Raw genomic sequence first — 24692 nt, forward strand, 5'->3', positions numbered from 1 at the left:
ATGTCTTGAATGTCCATTAAATAATTTATGATGGAAAAAAAATCAGACATGTCTTAAATGTTTGGAAATTTGGTGTAGCATTTTCAAAAATTTCAGGCTTCTAATATAAAACTATAAAATCCAACATTATCATATATTTTCTAAAAACATACAGTAGGTGTCAATTAAGAAGTACTTGATACCTGAAATGTATCCCTCTGCATTGTCTTGCAGTTTCTATTTAACTAGAGGCATTTTTCTGAGCACATTTTGGAGCCCATAGTGCAAATTCCTCCAACGGTCACAAGTTTTAAGCAAATGGGAAGTATTCCTTGCAAGTCAATTTGTCCTAGTCCTCCTTCTGTCTACCCAGAAGGAGGGAGAATAAAGGCAAAAGCAACTGTTAAGCAAAGACTACATACAGAAACACTAGTTTGCCCATTTCCTGCTTTTAGAATCAGAGACACAAGAGAAGGGAACTAGAAGATGACAGACTGAGATCTGTCCATCAGCCTTCATGACTTGAAAGTACACGTATGTTCTTATTTCTGCTGTCTTTTGGGCTTTTCTCTGGGTAGGATGAGACAAGTAGTGACACACAATTACAAAATATAATTTTTAAAAATGTGCAACCTTCAAAAGCATAAGCACTAATACCACGCTGTATCCCTTACCTTCAGCAGTAACTGGTATTTCGTTATTCTCTGAACAGGTTTCAGTAAGTAGGAATCCAAACTCAGCTTGTGATCAAGTTTCCTCTGACATTCCTAAAATGAATTTAGCACTTCGTTAATACATGAATCTTTCTTCTTTCAGCCTTAGAAACATTGAGAAAATATATCAATTTACAAATACAAATATTTTGAAGAAATAAATAAGTATACCTGAAAAAATGCAGAGTCTGAAAACTGCCTCCATAAGCTTTCAGATCGGGGCTTATTTTGACAGTATTTTTCATAAATCTGGAAGTCTTCCATCTGAATTTGGGGGAAAAGGTTGTTGTGAATTCGAGTACTGAACTTTTACTAAAAAGTACTTACAATCCTTAGGAATACCTGCTTATGAGACTAAGAAAAACCAAGACCAACAACAGTAAAATTCCCTGGAACTTTATTGGCAAAAAATGTTGTTAAAATATTCACTATCATTTTAAAGGATATTATTAATTTGCACATTGTATTGCAGAATTTCAAAACAACATTTTCTTGTTAATTCCTGCTTCAGTTTAAATATCTGTTAAATATGAACAAGCAGTGGTGGACTTAGAGTTAGTGGGGCCCTGTGCTCAGTTTCATTTTTGGGGCCCTCCCTGGGACCCAGCCAAGAAAAAGGATCTTCTCTCTTATCTCCCCCCTGCCCCAATTTTTCATTTTTTAATTCTTCCTCCTCCTCCACGTAATAGGAAGTAAATGAAAATAAAGTGAAGTACCTTGATTGTTTTTGTAGTCTAACTTATTTTTCTACAGACCACTTGAAAATCGCTGGGAGTCTCAGCGGACCACTTAATGATCTTTCCAAATATTGTTTGTACCATTAGCTAACTACTGTAAAGCACTTTGGATCAGAGCACTTTATTAAAGGTAAAAAACATTGGGATGTGGGGTCTGGCCAGGACTTAGGGGGTAGGAGGCGGCTCAGGGCTGGGGAAGGAAGTTGGGGTGTGGAGCCCTTACCTGGGACAGCTTCCGTTTGGTGTGCGGAGTGCAGGTGGGGATGTGGGGGAGGGGGGGTTCAGGAGTCAGGGAGGGCAGGGGGCTGGAGGTGTGCAGGAGTCCAGGGGTGCAGGAGTCAGGGCTGGGGGTTCAGGATCTGGAAGGGAGTTATGGTGCAGGAGGGGGCTCAAGGTTGGGGCGTGGAGCGCTTACCTGGGAAGCTCCCATTTGGTGTGAGGGATGCAGGTGGGAATGTGTGGGGAGTGTGCAGGAGCTCCCATTTGGTGCTCAGGGTGGGGATATGGGGGACACAGGAGTCAGGGTGGGCACGGGGCTGGGGAAGGTGTGAGGGGGTGCAGCTGTCAGGGCAGGGGGCTGGGATCATGGGGGTGCTCCCACCCCTCTGTCCCACCCCAGCTCCCTGCCCTGAGCAGCTCACGGCATGGGGGTATATGTAGGAGGAGTGCAGGCCCCTGCCTTTACTCTGCCCTATCCCAGTTCCACTCCCTTCCCCAAGGCTCTACCCCTGCCTCTTCTCGGCCTCCTCCCCCACCCTCCCAGAGGGGCCTGTGTGCCTGCAAACAGCTGTTTGGCAGCGGTGGAAGTGCTGGGAGGTGAAGGGGTGGGAACACAGCATGCTCAGGGGAAGAGGCGGGGGGGGGGGGGGGGAAGAGCTTGTGGCTGTCGCCGGTCGTGCAGAGCCTGCAGCAGGAGCCCTAGGAGCCAGCAGGACCAAGCTTCTGCCCCTGTATATGCCCAGCCCTGGAGCACCCTGTTGTTGGGGGGGCCCTGCCAGGGCACCCTGTGTTTCATATGTAAATCCGTCTTTGTGACAAGCCCTACATAATATATATAAAAAATCCTTACTTAAACTAATAATGAAAAAAATAAAGTCTCTCTAAAGCATTATAAATAGTAACCATACAGTACAAGCAAACAGTAATAAAAACAGAGAGGTGCTCTTTAGAGGTAGGTTGCTATGTCACCAGCTACATCCAGATGGTAAATGTTGCTGATAGCAATCCATACACAAACTTTGCAATCCATTCAGAAAATACATCAATTGCTACTGGCCATCAATAGAATCATGTGGTATACTCTTGTGGAGTGGGCAAAGTCTTTTGTAGCACATAATTATTCAAATACTTTTGCAGTTCTGTTTGGGAGTATATCTGCGTACAGATCTGAATTGATTAATTTGAACATTAAATCACCCACTGGTTGTGTATTAGTCAATGTCTTCATTGGGTTTACTATTATTATTCAAGGGTATGTCTGATCACATAAGCCATGTGGTATTATTTCTGCTCTGACTGTATGATTGAAACTTTTTAAAGAGTAAGAACGTTTGTTATATTCACATAGGTATAATGAACCTAATCATCTTCTGGGCAAATTGCCCCGTACAGAGAGGGCCAAGACAAGACGCCTAAGTTCTACTTTGCCCTCTAAATAGTTTAAATGGGGCTACATGTTACATAGGCTTATATTGGCCCTCTGCAGAGTAGTGAGTTTCATTTCTGACCAAATGTGCTACATTGTGAATATTGAAAGCAAATGCAAGTTTTTATTTTAATGAATATATTGTCTATTTAGTTTTTTTATTGTAGTATTTAACCAGCTCTACTCTCTTTTCCGTTTTCTTTTCATTTCTCTGTGAATTAGCCCAGTTCTCTGTGGCAAGCATCTTGAATATTATGCTCTGGGTTTAACTTGGGAAGAGACAGTCTTTAAATCAAGCAAACCTATTCAAATTATATATTTATTACAAACCATATTCAATGACGAGACAAGAGAACCTGGAATTGATGGAACGCTACACACACAGTAGACCTAATGAGAGGAGAATATAAATGTATGAGGGGACTATGGATGGACAAAAGACCTACATCCACACTTACTGAGAAACACCAGTTACCCAACGCTTCAACATAGTAAAGAGAAGCTGCTCTCACAGTTTGAGATAGACCAACCCACATTACATCCCAACTCAAGAAACCTGGAAGAACAAGTGGATGTGCAGCCCACACCTGAAGCTGAAACTTCCACTGCCCCCCTCCATTGCAGAGCACAGCACTGGATATGAGGCATAAGATCATGGAGAAACTAGCTACAGTCAATCCTCGAGACCGATTACCAAGGCTCAGTGGAGAAGTACATCAGATAGTATGTTAGAAGATGCCAATAGAGCCCTCATGACAATCCCTACTCCACATAACTCAACCAATGAACTGGTACATGCTACAGCCTCTGTAATCCTGGAGATGCTTGGCTACACGATCAGAACAACAGTATGTACCATTCTGGAAAATGAGGCTGGAGGATAAAATCAAAGTGACTCAGAGAGAAGTTAGTCAGCTGTGTGGAACTACAGAAGGGTGTAGAGATTAAGGATAAGACTCGTCTACTGAAAAAATACAAGGGCCTGACTCCATCTGAAACCCTAGAGACTGCTAAACAAAGGCTCACACACTGGCTACCAGGCTAAGGAGATACACTAGAGAAGCAGAGCAAAAAAGTAAATGCCCTGTTCTCCAAAAGAACCATCCAAGGTGTACTCCAACTGCAGTGCAACACCACAAAAACAGCAGAGCACCAAGCAGCAGAAACTGAACAGTACTGGAAGAAACATATGGGAGAAAGAGAAGACTCATAACACCAGTGCAAAGTGGCTGCAGGACCTGAGAACAGAGCACAGCAATCTCCCAGAACAGAAACCAGTCACCATCACAGAGAAAGACATCCAGCAGCGGTCAAGAACATGAAAGCTGGACACACCTGGACCAGACATGATCCACACTTACTGGCTAAAGAAACTAACAGCAGTGCATGAACACCTAGCAGCACAGATGAACCAGCTGCTAGCAGCAGGCTCCCACCAAACTGGCTAACAGAAGGAAGGACAGTGCTGATCATGAAAACCCCTGCAAGGGAACAGAACCGGCCACTACCGGCCAACAACCTGCCTCCCACATGGAAAGTCCTATCAGGCGTCATAGCCGCCAAGCTACAGGACCATATGGGCCAGTACATGAGCACAGCTCAGAAGGCATTGGGAACACCACCAGAAGCTCTAAAACACCAGTGCTCATAGATAGAGCAGTCGCCCAAGACTCAAGATCTAGATAGACCAATCTGAGTACAGCCGGGATTGACTACAGAAAGCCTACGACTCAATGCCGCACACGTGGATCTGAATGTCCTGGCGCTATACAAAGTCAACAGGACACTAAGGACCTTCCTCAAGAACTCAATGGGACTATGGAAGACAACACGGAAGTCAACTCAAGGCAGCTTGCACAAGTGGCCATCAGTGTGCATATACCAAGGATGCACTGTCCCGCTGCTGTTCCTGCATAGGCTTAACCCCCCTCAGCCAGATAATCACAAGGACTGGTATGGGTACAGGTTCAGGAGTGGAACTACCATCACACCACTCCTCTCATGGATGACATCAGCTGTATGCTAAGAATGACGAGACATCGACTCGCTAATCCACCTGACGTGGATCTACAGTGAGGATATTGGGATGTCATTTGGACTGAAGAAGTGTGGCGGATGGTAGTGAGAAGAAGGAAGGTAGTCAGAGACTGATGGGTGGAACTACCAGCGGCCACATAGCAGACACACAGACAGCTACAAGTACCTTGGCGTCCCACAGTCACATGGAACCACGATGAGGAGGCAAGGAAGACAGCAACATCCAAGTATCACCAAAGGATAAGACTGGTCCTGAAAAGCCAGCTCAGTGGGAAGAACAAGATCCCGCCATAACAGATACGCCCTGCCGGTCATCAGATACCCTGCCGGTATAGCGAGCTGGCCAAAGAGGACATGGAAGCTGCCAATGTGAAGACCCGGAAGCTCCTCACAATGCACGGAGGTTTCCACCCCAAGTCCAACACCCAGAGACTCTATACCACCCGGAAAGAAGGCGGACGGGGCTTGGCGAGTGTCAAAGCCACTGTCCTGGACGAAACCTGGAACATGCCGGGAGTACATCAGTAAGCTGGCCCCCAAGATGAGCTGCTGAGAGAATGCTGAGGCAGCAGCAGACATGGGAGGAAGACCAAGCAGAAGAAGTGCCATGGCAAGACAAGACCCTGCAAGGGATGTACCATTGACAGATAGCTGAGGTGGCTGACATTGGGAAATCCTACCAGTGGCTGGAAAGGGCTGACTAAAAGACAGCACTGAGGCACTGATCAGAGCAGCAGACAGGCACTGAGCACCAGATCCATTGAAGCAGGGGTCTACCACACGAGAGAGGACCAAGCTGCAGCACTGTGCAAAGGCCTCAGAGACAGTCCAACACATAGTGGCAGGATGTAAGATGCAGGCAGAGAAACAGCGTACACTGAACGGCACAACCAAAGTGGCTGGCATTTGGTACAGGAACATCTGCACAGCGTATGGGCTAGACCTCCCAAGAGCAGATGGGAGATTCCACAGAAGGTTGTGGAGAATAGCAGGGCTAAGATTCTGTGGGACTTCCAGATCCAGTGACAGGCAGGTATTGGCCAATCAACCAGACATTCGGTAATAGACAAGGACAGAAGACAGCGGTGGTGATAGATATAGCAGTGCCAAGTGACAGCAACATCAGGAGAAGGAATATGAGAAGCTGAAGGAGTATCAGGGCCTGAAAGAGGAACGAGAGAGTCGGAAAGTGAAGGCCAAAGTGGTCCCAGTGGTGGTAGGAGCACTCGGGGTTGTGACTCCTAAGCTGGGTGAGTGGCTCCAACAGATCCCAGGAACAACATCAGAGCTCTCTGTCCAGAAGAGTGCAGTGCTAGGAACAGCTAAGATACTGCGCAGAACCCTCAAACTCCCAGGCCTCTGGTAGAGGACCCGAGGTTGAGGAAGACACATACCACCCATAGGGGTGAGAGGGGAATTTTTTTTTTTAAAAGCAACACTTATGGAGTCCAGCCCACTATTTTAGGAGCGAACGCTGGTGTTAAACAACTGCTTCAAGTCACATGTGTAACTATAATAGCATTGAAAACATTCACCCACATGGATCACTTTGTTAGCTAACAATTCAATGCTTTAAAACAAGGGTGGGCAAACTTTTTGGGCGGAGGGCCACATTGGGGTTGCAAAACCGTATGGAGGGCTGAGTAGGAAAGGTTGTGCCTCCCCAAATAGCCTGGTCCCTGCCACCATCCAACCCCTCCCACTTCCCACTCCCTGACTGCCCCCCTCAGAACCCCTGACCCATCCAAACCCCCCTGCTTCTTGTCCCCTAACTGCCCCCTCCTGGGACCCCACATCCCTAACCACCCCCAGGACCCCACAACCTATCCAACTCCCCTGCTCCCAAGTCCCCTGACTCCTATCCACACCCCCGCCCACTGACAGGCCCCCCAGGACCCCACGCCTATCCAACCCCCCCTGTCCCCTGACCACTCCCAGAATCTCTGCCCCATTCAACTGCCCCTGCTCCCTGTCCCCTGACTGCCCCCCCAGAACTCCTGCCCCGGCCAGGAGCTCAAGGGCTGAGCAGGACGGTCCTGCAGGCCGCATGTGGCCCACAGGCCATTGTTTGCCCACCTCTGCTTTAAAAGGCATGTTGGCTCATTCAGTGGAAGAGTTAATGGGTCATTCAATTCTGACCTCTGAGTTGAAGAATTTGCATCGATTTTTAAAATGGATATTTGTTCTCATTTACAAAGAAAAATACTACTGTAAAAAAACCCTCACAAATGCATATAAAATATTAACGGCTGCAGCAAACAATTGCCCAATTTTAGTCTTGGCACGAATAGGTGCACTCAGTAAATTACAATGGCATTGCGCCTATTTTTATGTAACCCCTTTAGAGGGGAGTGCTCCTGAAATACCACAACGGGTCTCTAGTGGACTGACTCATTCACTACAGCATCTAAAGCTCATTTATGTTCTCTTCACTATGAGGGGTTTCCTTGGGTGGTGCCCTTGTAGGTGAACCAAGAACCCTGAGGATAAAATGGAGAAGGCTGCAGCCAGACCGCAGAGCTGAGTTACATTTGCAAGGCCTGAATTTGGTGCTATGACTTCCTTATGAGGGAGTAGCACCACAGTCTCAGTTCCAGAATGATAAATGGCATTAAAAGACCACAAGGGCCACCTCAACCCCCTTCTGTCCCCCAACCTCCCAACCCAGCTCTGATCTTCCTCCTGCCCTCCAAACCCCTCAGACCCAAGAGCATGCTCCTGCACCCTCAACCGCTCATCCCCAGCTCCACCCCAGAGCCTGACCCCCAGCCGGAGCCCTAACCATCCTCCTTCTCTCCCTCCACATCCAACCCTTGCCTAAGCCCGGAGCCCCCTCCCTTACCCTGAACTCCTCATTTCTGCCCCCACACAAGAGCCCACACCCCTAGCTGGAGCCCTCACTCCCTAATCCCAAATTTCGTGAGCATTCATGGCCCACCATAAAATTTCCATGCCCAGATGTGGCCCTCGAGACAAAAAGTTTGCCCACTCCGATCGAGTAAAACACACTGTATACATGATACATACCCTTTCCAGAAAACACCTTCCCACCAGCTCTGGGTATTCTATGTAATTTTCTAGTTCTTTCAAAAATACTCTACAAAGAAGATAACTTTGTTAGGTCATATGACAAAATATCTTAAATAAAAAACAGTTGTAATAACGTAGACTTCCTTAGGCTCTCTCCATAGAATTCATTTTCTAAAGTTTAGGAAACATCAGAGCTGTAATATTGTACAGGTTGAACCTCTCTATTCCGGCACTCCCTGGTCCGGCAAAATCCACGGTCCGGCATAGGTGCCGATTCTGTGGGTGCTCCAGGGCTGGAGCAGTCACGGGGAAAAATTAGTGGGTGCAGAGCATCCACCGGCACCAAGCTCCCCCTTCTGTCCCCCTCCCTCTGTGCCTCTTGCATGCCAGTGGCTCCACACTTACCAACTCTTCCTCCTCCCTCCCAGTGCTCTCAGAGCACCACAAACAGCAGATTCACAGCGTTTAAGCTCCAGGAGGGAGGGGGAGGACCTGGGGCTGGCAGCTGGGACCCTGGACATGGGGCCAGCAGCTGGGACCTGGGGCCAGCAGCCAGGACACCGGGTGGCAACGGGTCCCCCAGGTGGGGGGGGGGGGCAATGCTGGGCGCAAAGCCTGGGGATGTTGTATCACCCCACTGCACCCTACTTCCCATACCTTTGGAGACCTGCTGGCACTCTGCATTGACCTCCTATGGTTCGGCAAATTCCTGAGGGTGCCGGACTAGAGAGGTTCAACGTGTACTACAAAACTAAACATATTTACCCATCTCATTATTTGAAAGAGACCACCAATTTAAAAATTACATTTCTGAAATTTTTCTTTAACCTACTGTTAGCAATGGTACAGAAGATTACTATAACTGAACGAGATTGGAGAAGAATGTTTTGTTTGTTTACTTTGTGCATCTGGCAGCATTTTGTGCTATTTCCTCTAGATAGTTTCACATTGTGTGTGGACTCTTCACCTCAAAAGAGTGAGGAAAAATATTTAAAGAAATAGAATAATGTGATTGTAAAACCACATACATTGGCCCAAGGACAAGTATCGTACGTGAAACTACTTTTAAAAAAACCTAACTAGATCACATGTTGGCAATTTTCTAATCAAAATTGTTGGCCAAATCCTACATGACTGTATACGGAATGTAACAATTGTTCTTCATACTGAATTTTAAATTATATTTTTATCTTTCCTATACCAGTTCCAATTCTGCCCTGTGGGGGAAGATCTGCTAAACAGTAGCCACTAATTCAAACTTCTGTGAAAGGTCAATTTCCCTAATAGAGTGTAAATTCAGCAGCCATCACCACACAGAGGAATATCAATGTTGGGATAAAATGGTTAGTGGCTGAGGCAAGAAGTTAATATTTAGCGGCAGGAAGAAAAGACCCATATCCAGGGATCGGTCATGTTACTATGGAGTGATGACAGTAACTTTGTAATGGTTGCAAGACAGTTTGTATTACATTTGAAACTGTTTAATTTCCTCCACTAATTGGGTGAGTGAAAGGACAGACTGCACACAGCAAAACACTGGTTGCTTTATGCTTCTTGCAGATATTACATAGCTTCATACAGCTCTATGCAAGGTTCCTTGTCTCCCTTAGGTACTTTGCCTTCTTTTTCCTATGCAATTTGGATTTAAATGTATCAGATACTGAGGATGGACTAAGTCAGCATCCTTTAATATGATTAAAAAATATCTGAGACCCCTCCCTCACCAACGCAGTACTACACAAAATGGTATAACACAACTGAAAACATTCATTCATTCTCTTACCCTCACCCACCCATTCACTAACAGCTTTTGTGATTGAACACAAACACTAACCTGTTGTGAAAGTGATAAATTTCTTCCATATTCCCAAACAAAATATCCTTCTTATTTAGGAGCCCTGGTGAAATGAGATGCATCATTAAAGGATTGTCCATCTCTGACGCATACCCCTGTGACATGGAGAGAGGCAGATTAATTAGTTCCAACACCTGTCTCCCTTCCACAAATCAGTCTGCTAGCAGCCAATAACAGAAGATTTCTGCATTAATTATGTAATGTTAACACTTCCAACATTGCTCTTCTTGACTGCCATCAAAATGAATGCTCAGAAGGATTGTACACACACATTCATAATCTCTAAAGAGTTAATTTGAAGAATTACTGAATGTTCTTGTTAAATAAGAATGCAACTAAGTTTTACACAGTCACCACATTCAAGGCAAAACTAGCATATTTCCACATCATTTATTCGTATGTAATTTGCAATTTTTTTGTAACTCTTTGAAACTATCAGTTGAAATGTATAAAGCTAGCTATGTGTCTACGCAACCTTAAACACCAATATTTCAGACGACTGTTCTTGCTCACCCACATTTATAACGCTACTGCAGATAACAAAAATCATTGCAGATCCTGTCCTTTAGCATTTTAACACACAAAAAAATGCATGCAAAGCTGTTTTAAGTCTGACTTTCAGATGTAGACATTATCCACTGGGCACTACGAGCCAGATTCTCTGGTCTAATAACCTAGCATAGTTCAGGAGGGGAGAATGCAAAGGTGGCTTTAGACCAGCACTGCTTTTCCCTAAGCCCTGGGAACACTGAGGCAGTCCTCCCAAAATGATTTCCAGACAGATAATACATAGGGCAAACAAGGTTTTTTTTTGTATTGTACATTTGCTAGAATTTATTAATTAAAGGATAAACTATTGAAGGTGTCGGGTCCTCAGATGAGTGACTCCACCAACAGATATATGGATAAATGGACTTACCTCAAGAACACAAAGAAGTTCTTCCACATATGCTCGTTCAGTTTCAATAAGTTCATTAATTACATGGCTGTTAACAGAGATAATTAAGAAAGGACTGTTAATTTCACAGACTAATGAATCTCCTTATAAAATTCCTTAGCCTATTTTACAGACACAATTAATGCTGAATATAAATATCATATATATTTGCATATCCATATTTTATGTCAAAATGTCTTTCCTAAAAATGGGAAGGGTGGTGGATGCTGTTTAAATCAGAAGATTACATACTGAGGCAGCAGACTGACATATCAAATGCTCTAAGCCCGGGTTCTGCTTCATTTTCAAGTGCTGCAGGAGCTGGAGTCAGAGCTGCAATGTGCTACTGAAGATAGATTTTTACATTTTAAATTCAGTTGGTCATTTGATTTTCAAGCCATTTTATGCATCAGTATTTATGGCATACGATGAAGAAATATCATGCCATGTCTCTGTCACATTTGTTTTCCACAGCTAACAGGGATTTCTTTTCCTCACTATGGTTTTGGGTGGGTGAAGTGTCATATGCTGGTGAACACATAGAACTAACAGTGATGGCTGGAGTCAGCTATAGTGAAGTATTTTTCAGATAGGTGAGACGATACATTTCAGTCTGCAAACCCTGCTATGCCAACCCCCGATCTGTCCCGGACCAAGATTACTAATTTTGGAATTCATATGGTGATTCTGTGATGTGGACAAAGGAATACTAGGGACTTTCTTGAGATCTCCCCAACATAGAGTTTAAGGCCAGAAGGGACTGGCAGCTCATATAGTCGGCATGCATCCGACGAAGTGGGTATTCACCCATGAAAGCTCATGCTCCAAAATGTCTGTTAGTTTATAAGGTACCACAGGATTCTTTGCTGCTTTTATAGATCCAAACTAACACGACTACCCCTCTGATACTTAGCTCATATAGTCTGACCTTCATATATCACAGGCCACTAACATCACACCCAACAGCCAAAATTAGAACAAAGTACCACAGCCTGTAGGAGACCAGACCATTAGGTCAGGCAGAAAAATTGGGACAAATTATTTCATGATCCCACATACGCTCAGCATGTGAGCTTGAGCATGTGAGCAAGAATTAGCCAGGCAAGCCCCTGAGAGAATTCTCAGTACCACCTCACAGCACTGGCTCACCCAATCCAGCATCCCATCTCCAGCAGTGGCCATCTCTAATGCTTCAGAGGAAGGAGAAAAAAGACCCACCAGAATACACTGGGGCAAGGGAAACCTTTCCTGACTCCTGCAGGGGACTAGCTGAAGTCCTAAAGAATCAGATTTTAGGAACAACCAACATGAACTGGAAGTGACCCCCACATCTGCTGAACCCTAACCCCTACTACCACAAGCAACCCCATCATACAGTCCCACTCAAATTTGTCAATCTCCCTCCTAAAACTGATGAAGTTGCTTGCTGCCCACAACTCCTACTGGGAGGCTGTTCAGAAACACTCCTCATGCTTAGAAATCTTCTTCTAATTTCCAGCGTAAATGTACTAATGGCCAGTTTTTACACATTTGTCCTTCATTTTAAACACAGATCAACCAGCCACACAAATTTCAGGAAAAATCATCTGAAAATTGCAAAGTATGGTGACCAAAACCTTTGACAGTTTATTTAAGGCTTGATAACTATTCAAACCTCTAATACCTATCTGAACTGAAACTTTAAAATCCCTTTTCACTTATGCATTTATCATGGAAAGTTGGCCTGGAGGAAGTAAAATTAGGTACATGGTACAACCAAAATATAATCAGCAGACTAAAAATGGGAAAATATTGTCCAATGTAGCCCACAGAGCACAACTGATTCACTTCCACTAGCTTAGATTACCTTCCACAAGTCTGGAGCAGGGTTCGACAATCTTTGGCACGCAGCTCATCAGGGTAAGCAACCAATGGAGGCTGCGGGAAGACACGGCCAGCACATCCCTCAGCCCGCGTCGCTTTCCGCAGCCCCCATTGACCTGGGACGGTGAACCGTGGCCAATGGGAGCCGCGATTGGCCAAACCTGCGGGTAAACTAACTGGCCCGGCCCACCAGGGTGCTTACCCTGGTGTGCCGCATGCCAAAGGTTGCCGATCCCTGGTCTGCAGGCTTGATTCAGAGAAACATGAAAGCTCAGATGGTTTTCTGAATCGTAACCAAATGTAAAACTAAACAGTTTTCTTAAGGTTCACTTTTCAAAAGTTACAGCATCATCTTAATATCTGTTGATTTAATCTTGTCATAAACAAGGGGATACTTAAACAATCCCAGCAAGTTGCAGTCCTGCGCCAGTGGAGAAGACATCAACTGCAATGGGGGGGAGCGTCATGCTCAATGTGCAGTCGAAGATATGCTTTTACAGAAGGTTTATACAGCTGGTTGAAGGAAGCAGAGCACAAAACCAACCATGAATAAGGCTGCAATATGCAATTTTGAGGAGTTTAAGAAATCTAAATCCTCCCATATCACTCTTTCTGAAGGAAGACGACTTGTAAGGGACCATGCAAGATGGAAGTCCATTTTATGCACTTCCATGGCTACATCATAGTCATGTGAATCTGCTGAACCAAATGGTAATGGTAGACCTTGATCAGTCCAATCAGAACAACATGCTGGCTGTTGTATACCAAGCTCTACCCACCTTCGTAACACAGCTAGGTTTTCTTCATCATCCATCACAGATCCACCTCTGCTTTGACGGATTTCACTCATTTCACACTGGAACACAACGTGAAAAAGTATGTCAAAGGGAAAATAGGAAAATATACTTCCAAGCTATTTGCTATACCATTGACATATGGAACTATTATTTTATTTATAGCAGAGGCTGCAACTATTAACAATGAAGGAAACTATGAGGCAAATTCAAGGGCAAAAGAATGAAAGTTTATCAGATGGTCTTGGGGAACATCAGAAAATTTGGATAAATGGAGTGTCCCACAAAAGAGGAAGCCAGCCCACCAGCTTAGAAAGGTTCTGCTTTTGCTTTTCTCCCAAGCAAAAATGATCTCAGGGCAATGGTATAACCCTAGAGGACAAAATAGAACTCTGTTTTCACCACAACTTGATTTACCAGCGCTCTTGTCTGGGGCTCTCTGTGTTTCTTTGAGTTCTTTGACTTCACAAAGCACTGTGACTTTCTCTAGTTCTCTGTGTGTGTGCACTTGCACACTGGAGAGAATGATCAAGATAAAACAAATTTAGAATTACTTTTAGTCTTCTGTAGTTCATTCTCCGGAGCATGTTATCTTCTGTGTCAGACACATAGTCAGAGCCTCTTCGAAGACCTGGTACAGAATCAAACAGCAGCTGTTAAACTGGAGCAGGTTTGACACAGGTCTTTTGTATAACCACAGACAATAACTTACATTCTCTTCAAGTTCATTGGTGTAATGCAGGGACCTGATTTAATAGCTTTTTGCATCAATTTACCTGGAGAGACACAAGAAGATTTTACAAAGACTTCAGGTCTTGGTGCCACTGGCTGAACTGGACGGGTCTGCTTAGCTGCCAGTTTTTTAAGGCTCACTTGTCTCTTCTGAAACATTTCTTCCATGCTTTCCTGCTTTTGAAAAACTTTTTGCACATGTTCCTGTAGAAATAGCATAAAGTTATCACGATTCTGAATAAACTTACAAGTCATGCTGTCATTTATGGTACAATAACCTCCAATGTGTGCAGCTTTTATATAGCATATAAAAAGGAACATGTAGAAATAATGTTCTAAACTTTAAAGAGAGAAATTCTTCCCTCATTCTAACTAAAATATAATTTATAATGCCAGACAGAGATATTTAGTTCCAATTACATTAATGTACATCACCATCAAAATATTTCACGGCTGACCAGGTTGTAAATTTAGGGAAATCAAATAAATTATGATTGATTCAAACTTCAACATTAATGGTAAATGTTTCAAAAGTACGTAAGTGGCATATGAGTCTAAGTTCCTATTTTTAAAACTGACTTCAGCACTTATGGAGCTTATCATCATTGAAAGTCAGTGGAGCTTCGGGTATATTTACACTACCTGCTGGATCGGCGGGTACTGATCAATCTATTGGGGATCGATTTATCGCGTCTCGTGTAGATGCAATAAAATCGATCCCTGATTGCTCTGCCGTCGACTCTGGAACTCCACTGCGGCGAGAGGGGGAAGTGGAGTCGACGGGGGAGTGGCAGCGGTCGACTCGCCGCCGTCCTCACGGCCAGGTAAAATGACCTAAGATACGTCGACTTCAGGTACGCTATTCGCATAGCTGAAGTTGTGTATCTTAGGTTGACCCCCCTGCCCCCAAGCATAGACCTAGCCCTAGACTCTTAAGTGCCAGAGTCACTTTTGAAAATGGGACCTATACTCCTATGTCACGTAAGGATTTAAGACAACTTAATTACATCACACATTAGAACAGCTAAGAATGGTAAGAGACACACGAGAGTGACATTGCATTTAGAACAATCCACTTTTCTAAAGAGCATACATGTCACAGAGTCAGTATTTGCTAACATGTGACACACCACAAGAACTCATTTGATAGAATCTCCTTTGAACACTACTATCCAAGAAACTAGGGCCACTGCTATATATCCCTGATGTATTTGGCAGCAAACCAGAGGCAGGAGTTGTGGCCGGGAGGAGGGGGGAGGGAGACACAATCAAGCTAGAGGCATGTTTGTCTTGTGACTCTCAGTCACATCCACTGGTGCACACTGGCCTGGAAGAGGTAGAACTGCTAATTATCCTATATTAAAGCTGTCATAGCAGGTGGCTTTGGCTGCTGCAGGGGAAGTCTTTAAAGAGGAAGACCATCCCTTCCTTCTCCATACCCCAATAAATAAAAGCAGTTCTGGGTCCACATAAAAGTAGGGCTGGGCTAGAGTAATACTGGTGCTGCAGTCCCCAGAGGCTCCCAAGAGCTGCTGCCAGCTACTGCAGGTGGAGCTGGTGAGTAGAATGAGCAATCAGGCTCAAAGTGCCAATAACAATTCAGTGCCCTAGGAGGCCAGCTATGCAGTTTACCATTAACATCAGCCCTGCAAGAAACCAAATCTAAAATTAACAGTGACTGTAAACATATGTGCACATGCATAAATCCTAAGGGTACCATTAGGTCCGGGTTGAGAATGGGTTCATATAGTTGGTAAACTTTATTCGGTTCCTTGATTTTATTGTCTGCCCCTGTGTCCAGGAATTTCTCAATCTCCTGCAAAGCTGATTCTGCACCATCCTGGGACTGGCATTTGTCTACAGGCTGTGACGCTAGCAGGTAAATGCCTTCATCACACCATCTCATGGACTGGAAACACACAACAAAAACAGGAAAGAGAACACATCAGTGGAAACACTTAAGTGAATGGTTAGCAGAATACATTTCACACATTTACAAAATGTTCAGCTATGTGAGAGGGGAAAAGTCAGATTTCTGATTTTTTTCCCCCTCCCTATTAGCAAATGTCCGTTTTACACTGGAAACATTCTTCCTCTACTGGTCATTATTTACTTCTCAAACATATGGGGTCATCACATGTTTGCAATATTATTAGCAAGTGAGGTGGGAAGCAGAACTATTTCATATAAAATTTACCTTCTCCAATAGACTATGCAGTTCCAGAGATTTATTAAGAAGACCTCTCCTCTTTTCTGTCTCTGTAACAACTGCATCACAGAGATGATGGAGCTCATTGCACTTTGGAACAATGGAGTCCACAGCATAGTGGTTGTTTTGAACATGCTGGTCACCTTGAGAAGCTAACACCCTAGCGTTTTCTAAGGATTCCTAAGAAAGCGAAACATTTTTAAAATATTAGATTTAGACAGACTGTTAGGGTTAACATGCTTAAAAAGCTCCCAAAATAAAACTCAAACATGTATTCTGCTACGGAAAAGTGCATTTATTTGCTATGCAAATAATTTCATTTATCAAATTGTTAACTGTTGCCTTGTCTAATAAATAAAGCTGTTTTCCTGTCTTTCCAGATGTCCAAATACTTCGGTGCTCCTCTTCAATATAGCACTTGTGTGCTTCACAAACATGAATGGATTTAATCTCAACACCAGTGCAGTCAGAAGCACTATCATTATTTTACAGATGGCAAGCTGAGGCACAGACAGATTAAATGCCTTATTCAAAGTCACATATGAAAGCTGTGACAGCCAGGAATCAAATCTCCATCTCCTGAATCCCAGACCAGTGCCTTAACCACAAGGCTTTACAATGGTTATCTATATGGACATAACTATATAACTATTCCTCTACAAAATATACATAAGGAAACTGAAAAAAAAATATTCTCCATTTGTGTGTCCACACTAGAAATGTTTGCCAGTCACATTTTTAATGTTTTTGATAGTCTTATCAGTTCTAAATTTTAATGACATTGGCTGTTTTAATCATTGGGAGGAAAAAGACACTCATTTTATCCAGTTCTGAGTTTTGGCTCTGGGTCATAAAATACATTCACTAACTAATTCTGCACTTTTTGTTTTCCAAAAAGCAAGAATATACTATAGACTAAGAAATATGGAGAAATTACAAGAACATACACGTGATTTTTCTTCAAAGTTGGTAAGATCCTTCAGAATGTGCTCCACATGTGAAACACTGTTTCCCACATCTGTGAAAGCAGATAACCTCTCGGACGCAACACTCAAAGCTGCTTTGACCTGAAATGAGAGACAACTGTATATCCAAGAGGGTGATTTCACCTGCCTCATTAATAAGACTAGTGCTATACAGCCAGCATAATATGCTGCTACATGAGAACTGGTTTGGAAGGAACCACTGAATAGCTGTGCCCATTGGTCACTGGAGATCAGAACACTGCAAAGAGAATACACTTTGTCTTTAGAGAGAGAAGCATTCAAACCAACGAGGCTCCTACTTATATCATTCCCTAGTGACCTGAAGAAGAGCTCTGTGTATCTCAATAGCTTGTTTCTTTCACCAACAGACATTGGTCCAATAAAAGATACTACTACACCCACCTTGCCTCTCTCAAACCCTGGGACCAACATGGCTGCAACAACACTGCAAACATCACACCCTAATGGTAATCCCTGAAGTATCACTGACAGTAACTGACTGCCCAGAGGGTACATACTGTGATAGTGGAACGTAAGATCAAGGCAAGCACAAGAAAAAAGTTTGGAAGAAAACTTTCAGTTGCACGTGAAAGACACAAATAGGTAAGGGAAAAAATACATTGCCTTAAGGATCAGAGGGTGTTGAATGTAAATAATCTGGGAAGTGTTTTTGCATCCTTTGGGAATGAAGGAGGTGATATAAAAGTAAAATATTAAAACACCATCAAGAAACTCTCACCTCTCTAAAAGTTTGTTCAAAATTCCGAAGCTGTACACACTGCTCAAGCTTTTGTTGATGTTTAGCCCAAAATTCATCAAAGGCAATCTCTGTTTCATCTAATTGAGCCAGAAGCCTAAAGGAAAGTTCAGGATTAAAGTGATGGTTACAGTCTGAGACAATAGCATATTTTAGTGGACAACTCAAAGCTTCCCTTTAAGTAAATCTTTTTCTAAGCAACCAGATGGACTATTGTTAGCAGTACAGTAGCCAATGTTCCTATACTACTAGGTAGCTTTTCCTCATTTCTGATATTGCATGTAAGTGGTTTCTTGAATAATATTGACGTAAAACAGAAATCCACCATGAACGTTAGCATTTATGGAAAACGGATAGCAATGGCTAGATCTAGATGCGGCACATACCCACATCTAAGTTCTGGTTTGTGATACCCTTTATACTTCTCTCTCCTGTGCAGAGACTATCAATCTGCAGTTTACAAGTGTGATAAAGAAGAACTTGTTCCACTTGTAATTTAAGACAGGTTTGAACCCAAATGTTTTATGCCTATTTTACTGTTCAACCTACCTATGTATATAGAGAGAATATTGCATTTAGCACTATGGTATCTGAGTACTTATCCTCACAATGTACATTTCTGCAATTAGGGTATAACAATATAGCATCAGGTCAGGACTGAGGTGTATTTTGCCTCACTTACAGCATCACAAAAATTCACCAGAATTTTGAAAAAAATTTTTTTTAAAGCATTTAGGAGTTGGATGAATTAAAAAATTAAAATTAATTCAGAAGAGGAGTTTATATGGACTCTGTAGTTCACTCCAGGTTTTCTCTGATATCACAGCTACGTGGGACATTTGGATAAACTACTCAAAACAATGAACAGATGGCTTGTAGGTAACTAATTGCAGTGATGGGAGAAATGAAGTTGCTTCTGTCAAACTCTGTTAGTTGGAATGCCAAGTTCTTCAAAATGAAAATGGAAAACGTCTGGAACTAAAGCAAATATATAGGAACACAAAATGACACACAGAAACAACTTAAAATATCATCCTGGGGAAATTATCTCTGTTTTTATAATACTGTTCAAATTTGTATCTCTGTGTTATGGTCATATAAGGGCTTAAAATTTGGCAGTAAATTAAGACAAAACACAGAGGAAAAGCCTTAATATCTAATACTTAACTCTACCGATTTGATTCTACTTTTTATATCAGGCACCTAGCAATTGCTTAAAAAATGTTTAAGCCCATGTAAGCCAGCGATACACCAAAAGCTCTGCCCTCACCCATGCATAAAAAGGTACTCCTGGTGGAATTCTGCATCAAAAAATTAAAAATTCTGTGCACAATATTTTAAAATTCTGAAAAATTCTGAAAATTTTATTTGTCAAAACAACATTACATGATCATGCCAGTTTCAATTATTTTTAGGGCTGTCAAGCCATTAAAAAATTAATCATAATTAATTGCACTGTTAAATAGAATACATTTATTTAAATATTTTTGGATGTTTACTACACTTTCAAATATATTTATTTCAATTACAACACAGAATATGAAGTGTATAGTGCTCACTTTATATTTTTGATTACAAGTATTTGCACTGTAAAAAAACAAAAATTGTATTTTTCAATTCACCTAATAAATGTCCTGTAGTGCATTCTCTTTATTATGAAAGTTGAACTTACAAATGTAGAATTATGTACAAAAAATTGCATTAAAAATAAAACAGTGTAAAATTTTAGAGCCTGCAAGTCCACCTAGTCCTACTTCTTGTTAAGCCAATTGCTCAGACAAATTTGTTTACACTTGCAGGAGATAATGCTGCCCACTTCTTCTTTACAGTGTCACCTGAAAGCAAGAAGAGGTATTCTCATGGCACTGTTGTAGCCAGCATCACAAGATATTTGTGAGTCAGATGCGCTAAAGATTCATATGTCCCTTCATGCTTCAGCCACCATTCCAGGGGACGTGCATCCATGCTGATAACAGATTCTGGTCAATAACCATCCAAAGCAGTGAGGACCAATGCATGTTCATTTTCATTTTCTGAGTCAGATGCCACCTGCAAAAGGTTGATTCTCTTTTTTGGTAGTTCGGATTCTGTAGTTTCTGCATTGGAGTGTTTCTTTTTTAAGACATCTGAAAGCATGCTTCACTCCTCCCGATTTTGGAAGGCACTTCATATTCGTAAAGCTTGGGTCGAGTCCTGTAGCTATCTTTAGAAATCTCACATGGGTACCTTGTTTGCGTTTTGTCAAATCTGCAGTGAAAGTGTTCTTAAAATGAACAATATGTGCTGGGTCATCATCAGAGACTGCTATAACATGAAATATATGGCAGAATGTAGGTAAAACAGAGCAGGGGACATACATTTCTCCCCCGAGTTCAGCCACAAATTCAATTAACGCACTGCTTTTTTAATGAGCATTATCAGCAAGGAAGCATGTCCTTTGGAATGGTGGTCAAAGCATGAAGGCGCATACGAATGTTTATCATATCTGGGACGTAAATACCTTGCAATTCCAGGTATACAAGTGCCATGCAAATGCCTGTTCTCACTTTCTGGTGATATTGTAAATAAGAAGAGGGCAGCATTATTTAGTGTAAATGTAAACCAACTTGTTTGTCTTCGTAATTTTGTTTTTGAATGCAATTATGAAACCAAAAAATAAAAAAATCTGCATCTGTAAGTTGCACTCTCATGACAGAGATTGCACTACAGAACTGGTGTGAGATGAACTGAAAAATACTATTTCTTTTGTTTATCATTTTTACAGTGCAAATATTTGTAATAAAAAATAACTACACTTTGATTTCAATTACAACACAGAATATAATATATATGAAAATGTAGAAAAACATCCAAAATATTAATACATTTCAATTGGCATTCTATTGTTTAACAGTGTGATTAAACTTGCCATTAACAGAGATAAAGTTTTTTTTAATTGCAATTAATTTTTTGATTAATCAACAGCCCTAATTATTTTGGTAAATTTTTTTCAAAAAATACCTGTCAGCAGGTATGTCTGCAACAATAGAGTCACACAAAAAATTCCTCCAGAAGTAGAGAGCTAAAGAAACCCCCTGTGAAAACCCAGTTCCTGTTTCTCTGCCCCTTTCCTGTCCCCGTCCCAGAGCCCAGCCAGGATATCAGATACCAGGACTCCTCCCACCCTAGAACCCAGATTACACCCCCCAGAGCCCAGATCTGGCTCTCCAACCAATACGTGGATCAATACCTGGAGAGCTGAATCTTGTGTCAAAGGGGGCAGAGAGAGGGGAAAGAAAAGGTGGGAGGAAATTCTGTTCCTTGTTGTAGTCATGGTATCTCCTTCGTGGCACTTGAAATTGATGAGGATGAAACTACTTAGCTTATCATTGTATATTGTAATCTGGGGAGGAAGATGATGAGAAACCAGTCTGCCCTCTGCCTCCGAATCCTCCCTCCTGAGGACCTTATCCTGAGTTCCTCACTGAAGTCAAGGATGCTTAGCATTCTATAGGGTTGCTGCTGTCACACCTACTCCAGCTCCCACTGATATCATGGCAAGACTTCCATTGACATCAAAGTGAGGTGGAACAATCTCTTAATGTGTAAGGAAATACACCAGTGATGTATACATCGTTCTAGATGAAGCTAGGGCTTTCAGCTCCATGTTAGTGTGTGGCTGGTCGGCTGCATGAAGTGAAGTATTAATGTCTGGTAGCAGTGGGTATGGAAGGCGGGGGCGGGGGGGATACTTTCTTTCTTGGAGCTTGGCCATGGTGTCTTCCAAACACTCATAGGCCTCAGTCTGAGGTGGGGTAGAAAATATTACTGCTAACATTTAACACCTGGCTCATGAGAGCTGGACCCCAGAGTAAATATTTTCTATTCACTCCGTTCATATGGCTGGCACAAACAGGACAACACAAGAGTGCTTTCACTTAAAGCTAAACTTTACTAGTCTCAAGCACTTACACATGTCGCAACAGTTAGTAAAACACCCCCAACCCTTGATAATTACCAAAGCTGAGTGTGGCTTTGAGTGACACAGCGGCAGGCTGCCGGTGGCCAAATCTTCTGTCTGCTGGTAAGGACTGCAAGATGTATCCAGAGGGAGAGTCCAAAAGAGTCCCCAGAGTCCCAAACGAGTCCCAACTATCTCAAACTTTTTCCCCTTATTTATACATTAGTAATAGAATGAACATGTCCCTTAAAGAAAACCTTGTTAAGTAAAGCAGTTTCAATGATCAAGCAAGAGGTTCCTTCTGATTATTGATTAACCAGGTGTGGGTTTTTTCCAGAGTCTGCAGCCTTGAGACCCAATAGACATTCCTGAGGGTACATCCTGCTCTTTTAAAATGCATGTATCAGCAACTCCAATACAATTCTTATCAGGAAGGATGCGGGGTCAAGCTGCCCTTTCTGAAGTGTACACACCGGTCGTAGGCCAAGACCCGCTGCTTCCTCCAGTGAATTTCAGCTTCTAAAATTGAGCTTTTATTTTAACAGTCTGTACAAACTTGTGTTTGAACTTAAAACACAGGGTAGACCAATTTTACACAGGTGTAACTCCATGAACTGTAGTAGAGTTACTCCTGATTTGCACTGGGCATGAGATCAAGAGTCAGGCCAAAGAGTTTAAAGGCTTCAGATAGCCACCAAAACTCACTTCTTTCTAGAATCCAAAAGGCCAGTTCCAGTCACACCAGCGTTCGGTAACTGCATCTCCCTTCAGCACTGGATTACCATGTGTCACCATGCTTTTAAGGCAGTGGAACTTCACAGAACTAGTTCCAGATGTGTGCTCCTGATTCAGCAAAGCATGTAATGGCCTGTGCCGAACTAGAAGCACATGAGCAGTGATCCAATGAGGCTGCCCCCTGTGCTTAAAGTTAGGCACATGCTTAAGTACCTTGTTGTATCAGACCCATTAGGATAAAATTTGAACAGTTAAACTTCTGCCCAGGGAAAAAAAGAGCATTAAACTTGAACCAATGTAGCGCTATTTGTAATAGGATAATAAGTCTTGTGGATAAGGGAGAAGCGGTGGATGTGGTATACCTAGACTTTAGTGAGGCATTTGAGTATGGTCTTGCATGTTATTCTTATCAATAAACTAGGCAAATACAACTTAGATCACAGCCTCCGGCAGGCCGCGCAGCAATCCGTGACCTACCCCATAGGTGACTAACGAGTCACGGAAGAGGCGGACCCGCTGGTAGGCCGCGGCGGCCTGCTTCCCGGTCCTCTTACCCTCCCCCCAGAGCCCAGCCAGGGCCCCCCTTTTCCCAGATACCCACACCCACTCCCCACCAAAGCCCAGCCCACACACCCGTCCTCCTACCCCCCAGAGCCCAGCTGGGCCCCCACCCTGCCTAGACACCCTCTACTCCTCAGAGCCCAGGGAGAAACAGCGTGATGCTGGGACCCAGACTTCATGGAGTTTCCTGAACACTGCAGTCTCCGTTCCTCGGGGTGTGCTGGGAACTGCAGCTGATGGGAACCCTCTATCTCCTTCTCCCCCTAGCAGTGTCTTCTATGTGCATGCTGGGCTCTGCTGGATCCAGTGGCCCCCAGAAGCATTGCAGCCCATTTCTGTGGGAGAAAGGAAATTCTGCGCACACATTAAATTCTGCAAAATTCTGCATTCCGCAGTGGCACAGAATTCCCCCAGAAGTAATTAAGGGAAAAGAACTCTCTCCATTTCAATCATCTTCTCAGACAAGATCTGAGCAAATATATAGCGCGCTCTATGTACCCCAAGATCAGCTAAGCTGGTCTCTTAAGCCCAAAGGGTGAGAGTTCCAGAGTCATGAGCCCTCCACTGAGACCATCTTGCCTCCAAGCCAGTTGTCAGCTGGATAGTCCCAGCCAATCTCAACTGTCAGGTATGAGTGTGAGGTGATAGGAAGTCTAAACTAACCAGGAATCAAATAAAGTTCTTAATGGTCAAAACCTACACACTGAATTGGCAGTCACAGTAGATTACAGACCAATGTTATGTGCCATGCATCACACATTATTAAGCGAGGAACCACTACATTCTGTTCTGCATTAGCTGAAGTTTCTGGGTCGCCTTTTAACTTATCCCAGGCAGACCACATTGCACCACTCAATCTAGAGCAATGGCTCTCAAACTTTCCAGTCTACTGTACTCCTTTCAGGAGTCTGATTTGTCTTGCTTACCCCCAGGTTTCACCTCACTTAAGAAGTACTTGCTTACAAAATCAGATACAAAAATACAAAAAAGCGTCACAGCCACACTATTACTGAAAAACTGCTGACCGACTCTCTCATTTTTACTACACCTCTACCTCGATATAATGCTGTCCTTGGGAGCCAAAAAATCATACCGCGTTATAGGTGAAACCGAATTATATCGAACGTGCTTTGATCCACCGGAGTGCGCAGCCCCGCTCCCCCGGGGCACTGCATTACCACG

The 24692-nt window shown here is 43.1% G+C and overlaps 1 protein-coding gene across 2 annotated transcripts in view; it reads right to left on the reverse strand.

Annotated features, from left to right (window-relative positions):
- Positions 1–24692, reverse strand: part of MCF2L (MCF.2 cell line derived transforming sequence like) — a 48158-nt gene that overhangs the window by 18862 nt on the left and 4604 nt on the right. For both annotated transcript variants that reach the window (XM_032788434.2, XM_075061478.1), the window contains exons 5-16: positions 18257–18371; positions 17479–17598; positions 16520–16711; positions 16040–16231; positions 14367–14526; positions 14145–14221; positions 13576–13652; positions 10916–10982; positions 9976–10091; positions 8139–8208; positions 864–956; positions 654–746 (exon numbers count right to left, since the gene is read on the reverse strand). In XM_032788434.2, coding sequence (XP_032644325.1) covers positions 654–746; positions 864–956; positions 8139–8208; positions 9976–10091; positions 10916–10982; positions 13576–13652; positions 14145–14221; positions 14367–14526; positions 16040–16231; positions 16520–16711; positions 17479–17598; positions 18257–18371 — 1372 coding nt within the window. The remainder of the gene's footprint in view (positions 1–653; positions 747–863; positions 957–8138; positions 8209–9975; positions 10092–10915; positions 10983–13575; positions 13653–14144; positions 14222–14366; positions 14527–16039; positions 16232–16519; positions 16712–17478; positions 17599–18256; positions 18372–24692) is intronic.

Source organism: Chelonoidis abingdonii, chromosome 1 (assembly GCF_003597395.2).
Source record: "Chelonoidis abingdonii isolate Lonesome George chromosome 1, CheloAbing_2.0, whole genome shotgun sequence".
NCBI lineage: Eukaryota > Metazoa > Chordata > Testudines > Testudinidae > Chelonoidis > Chelonoidis abingdonii.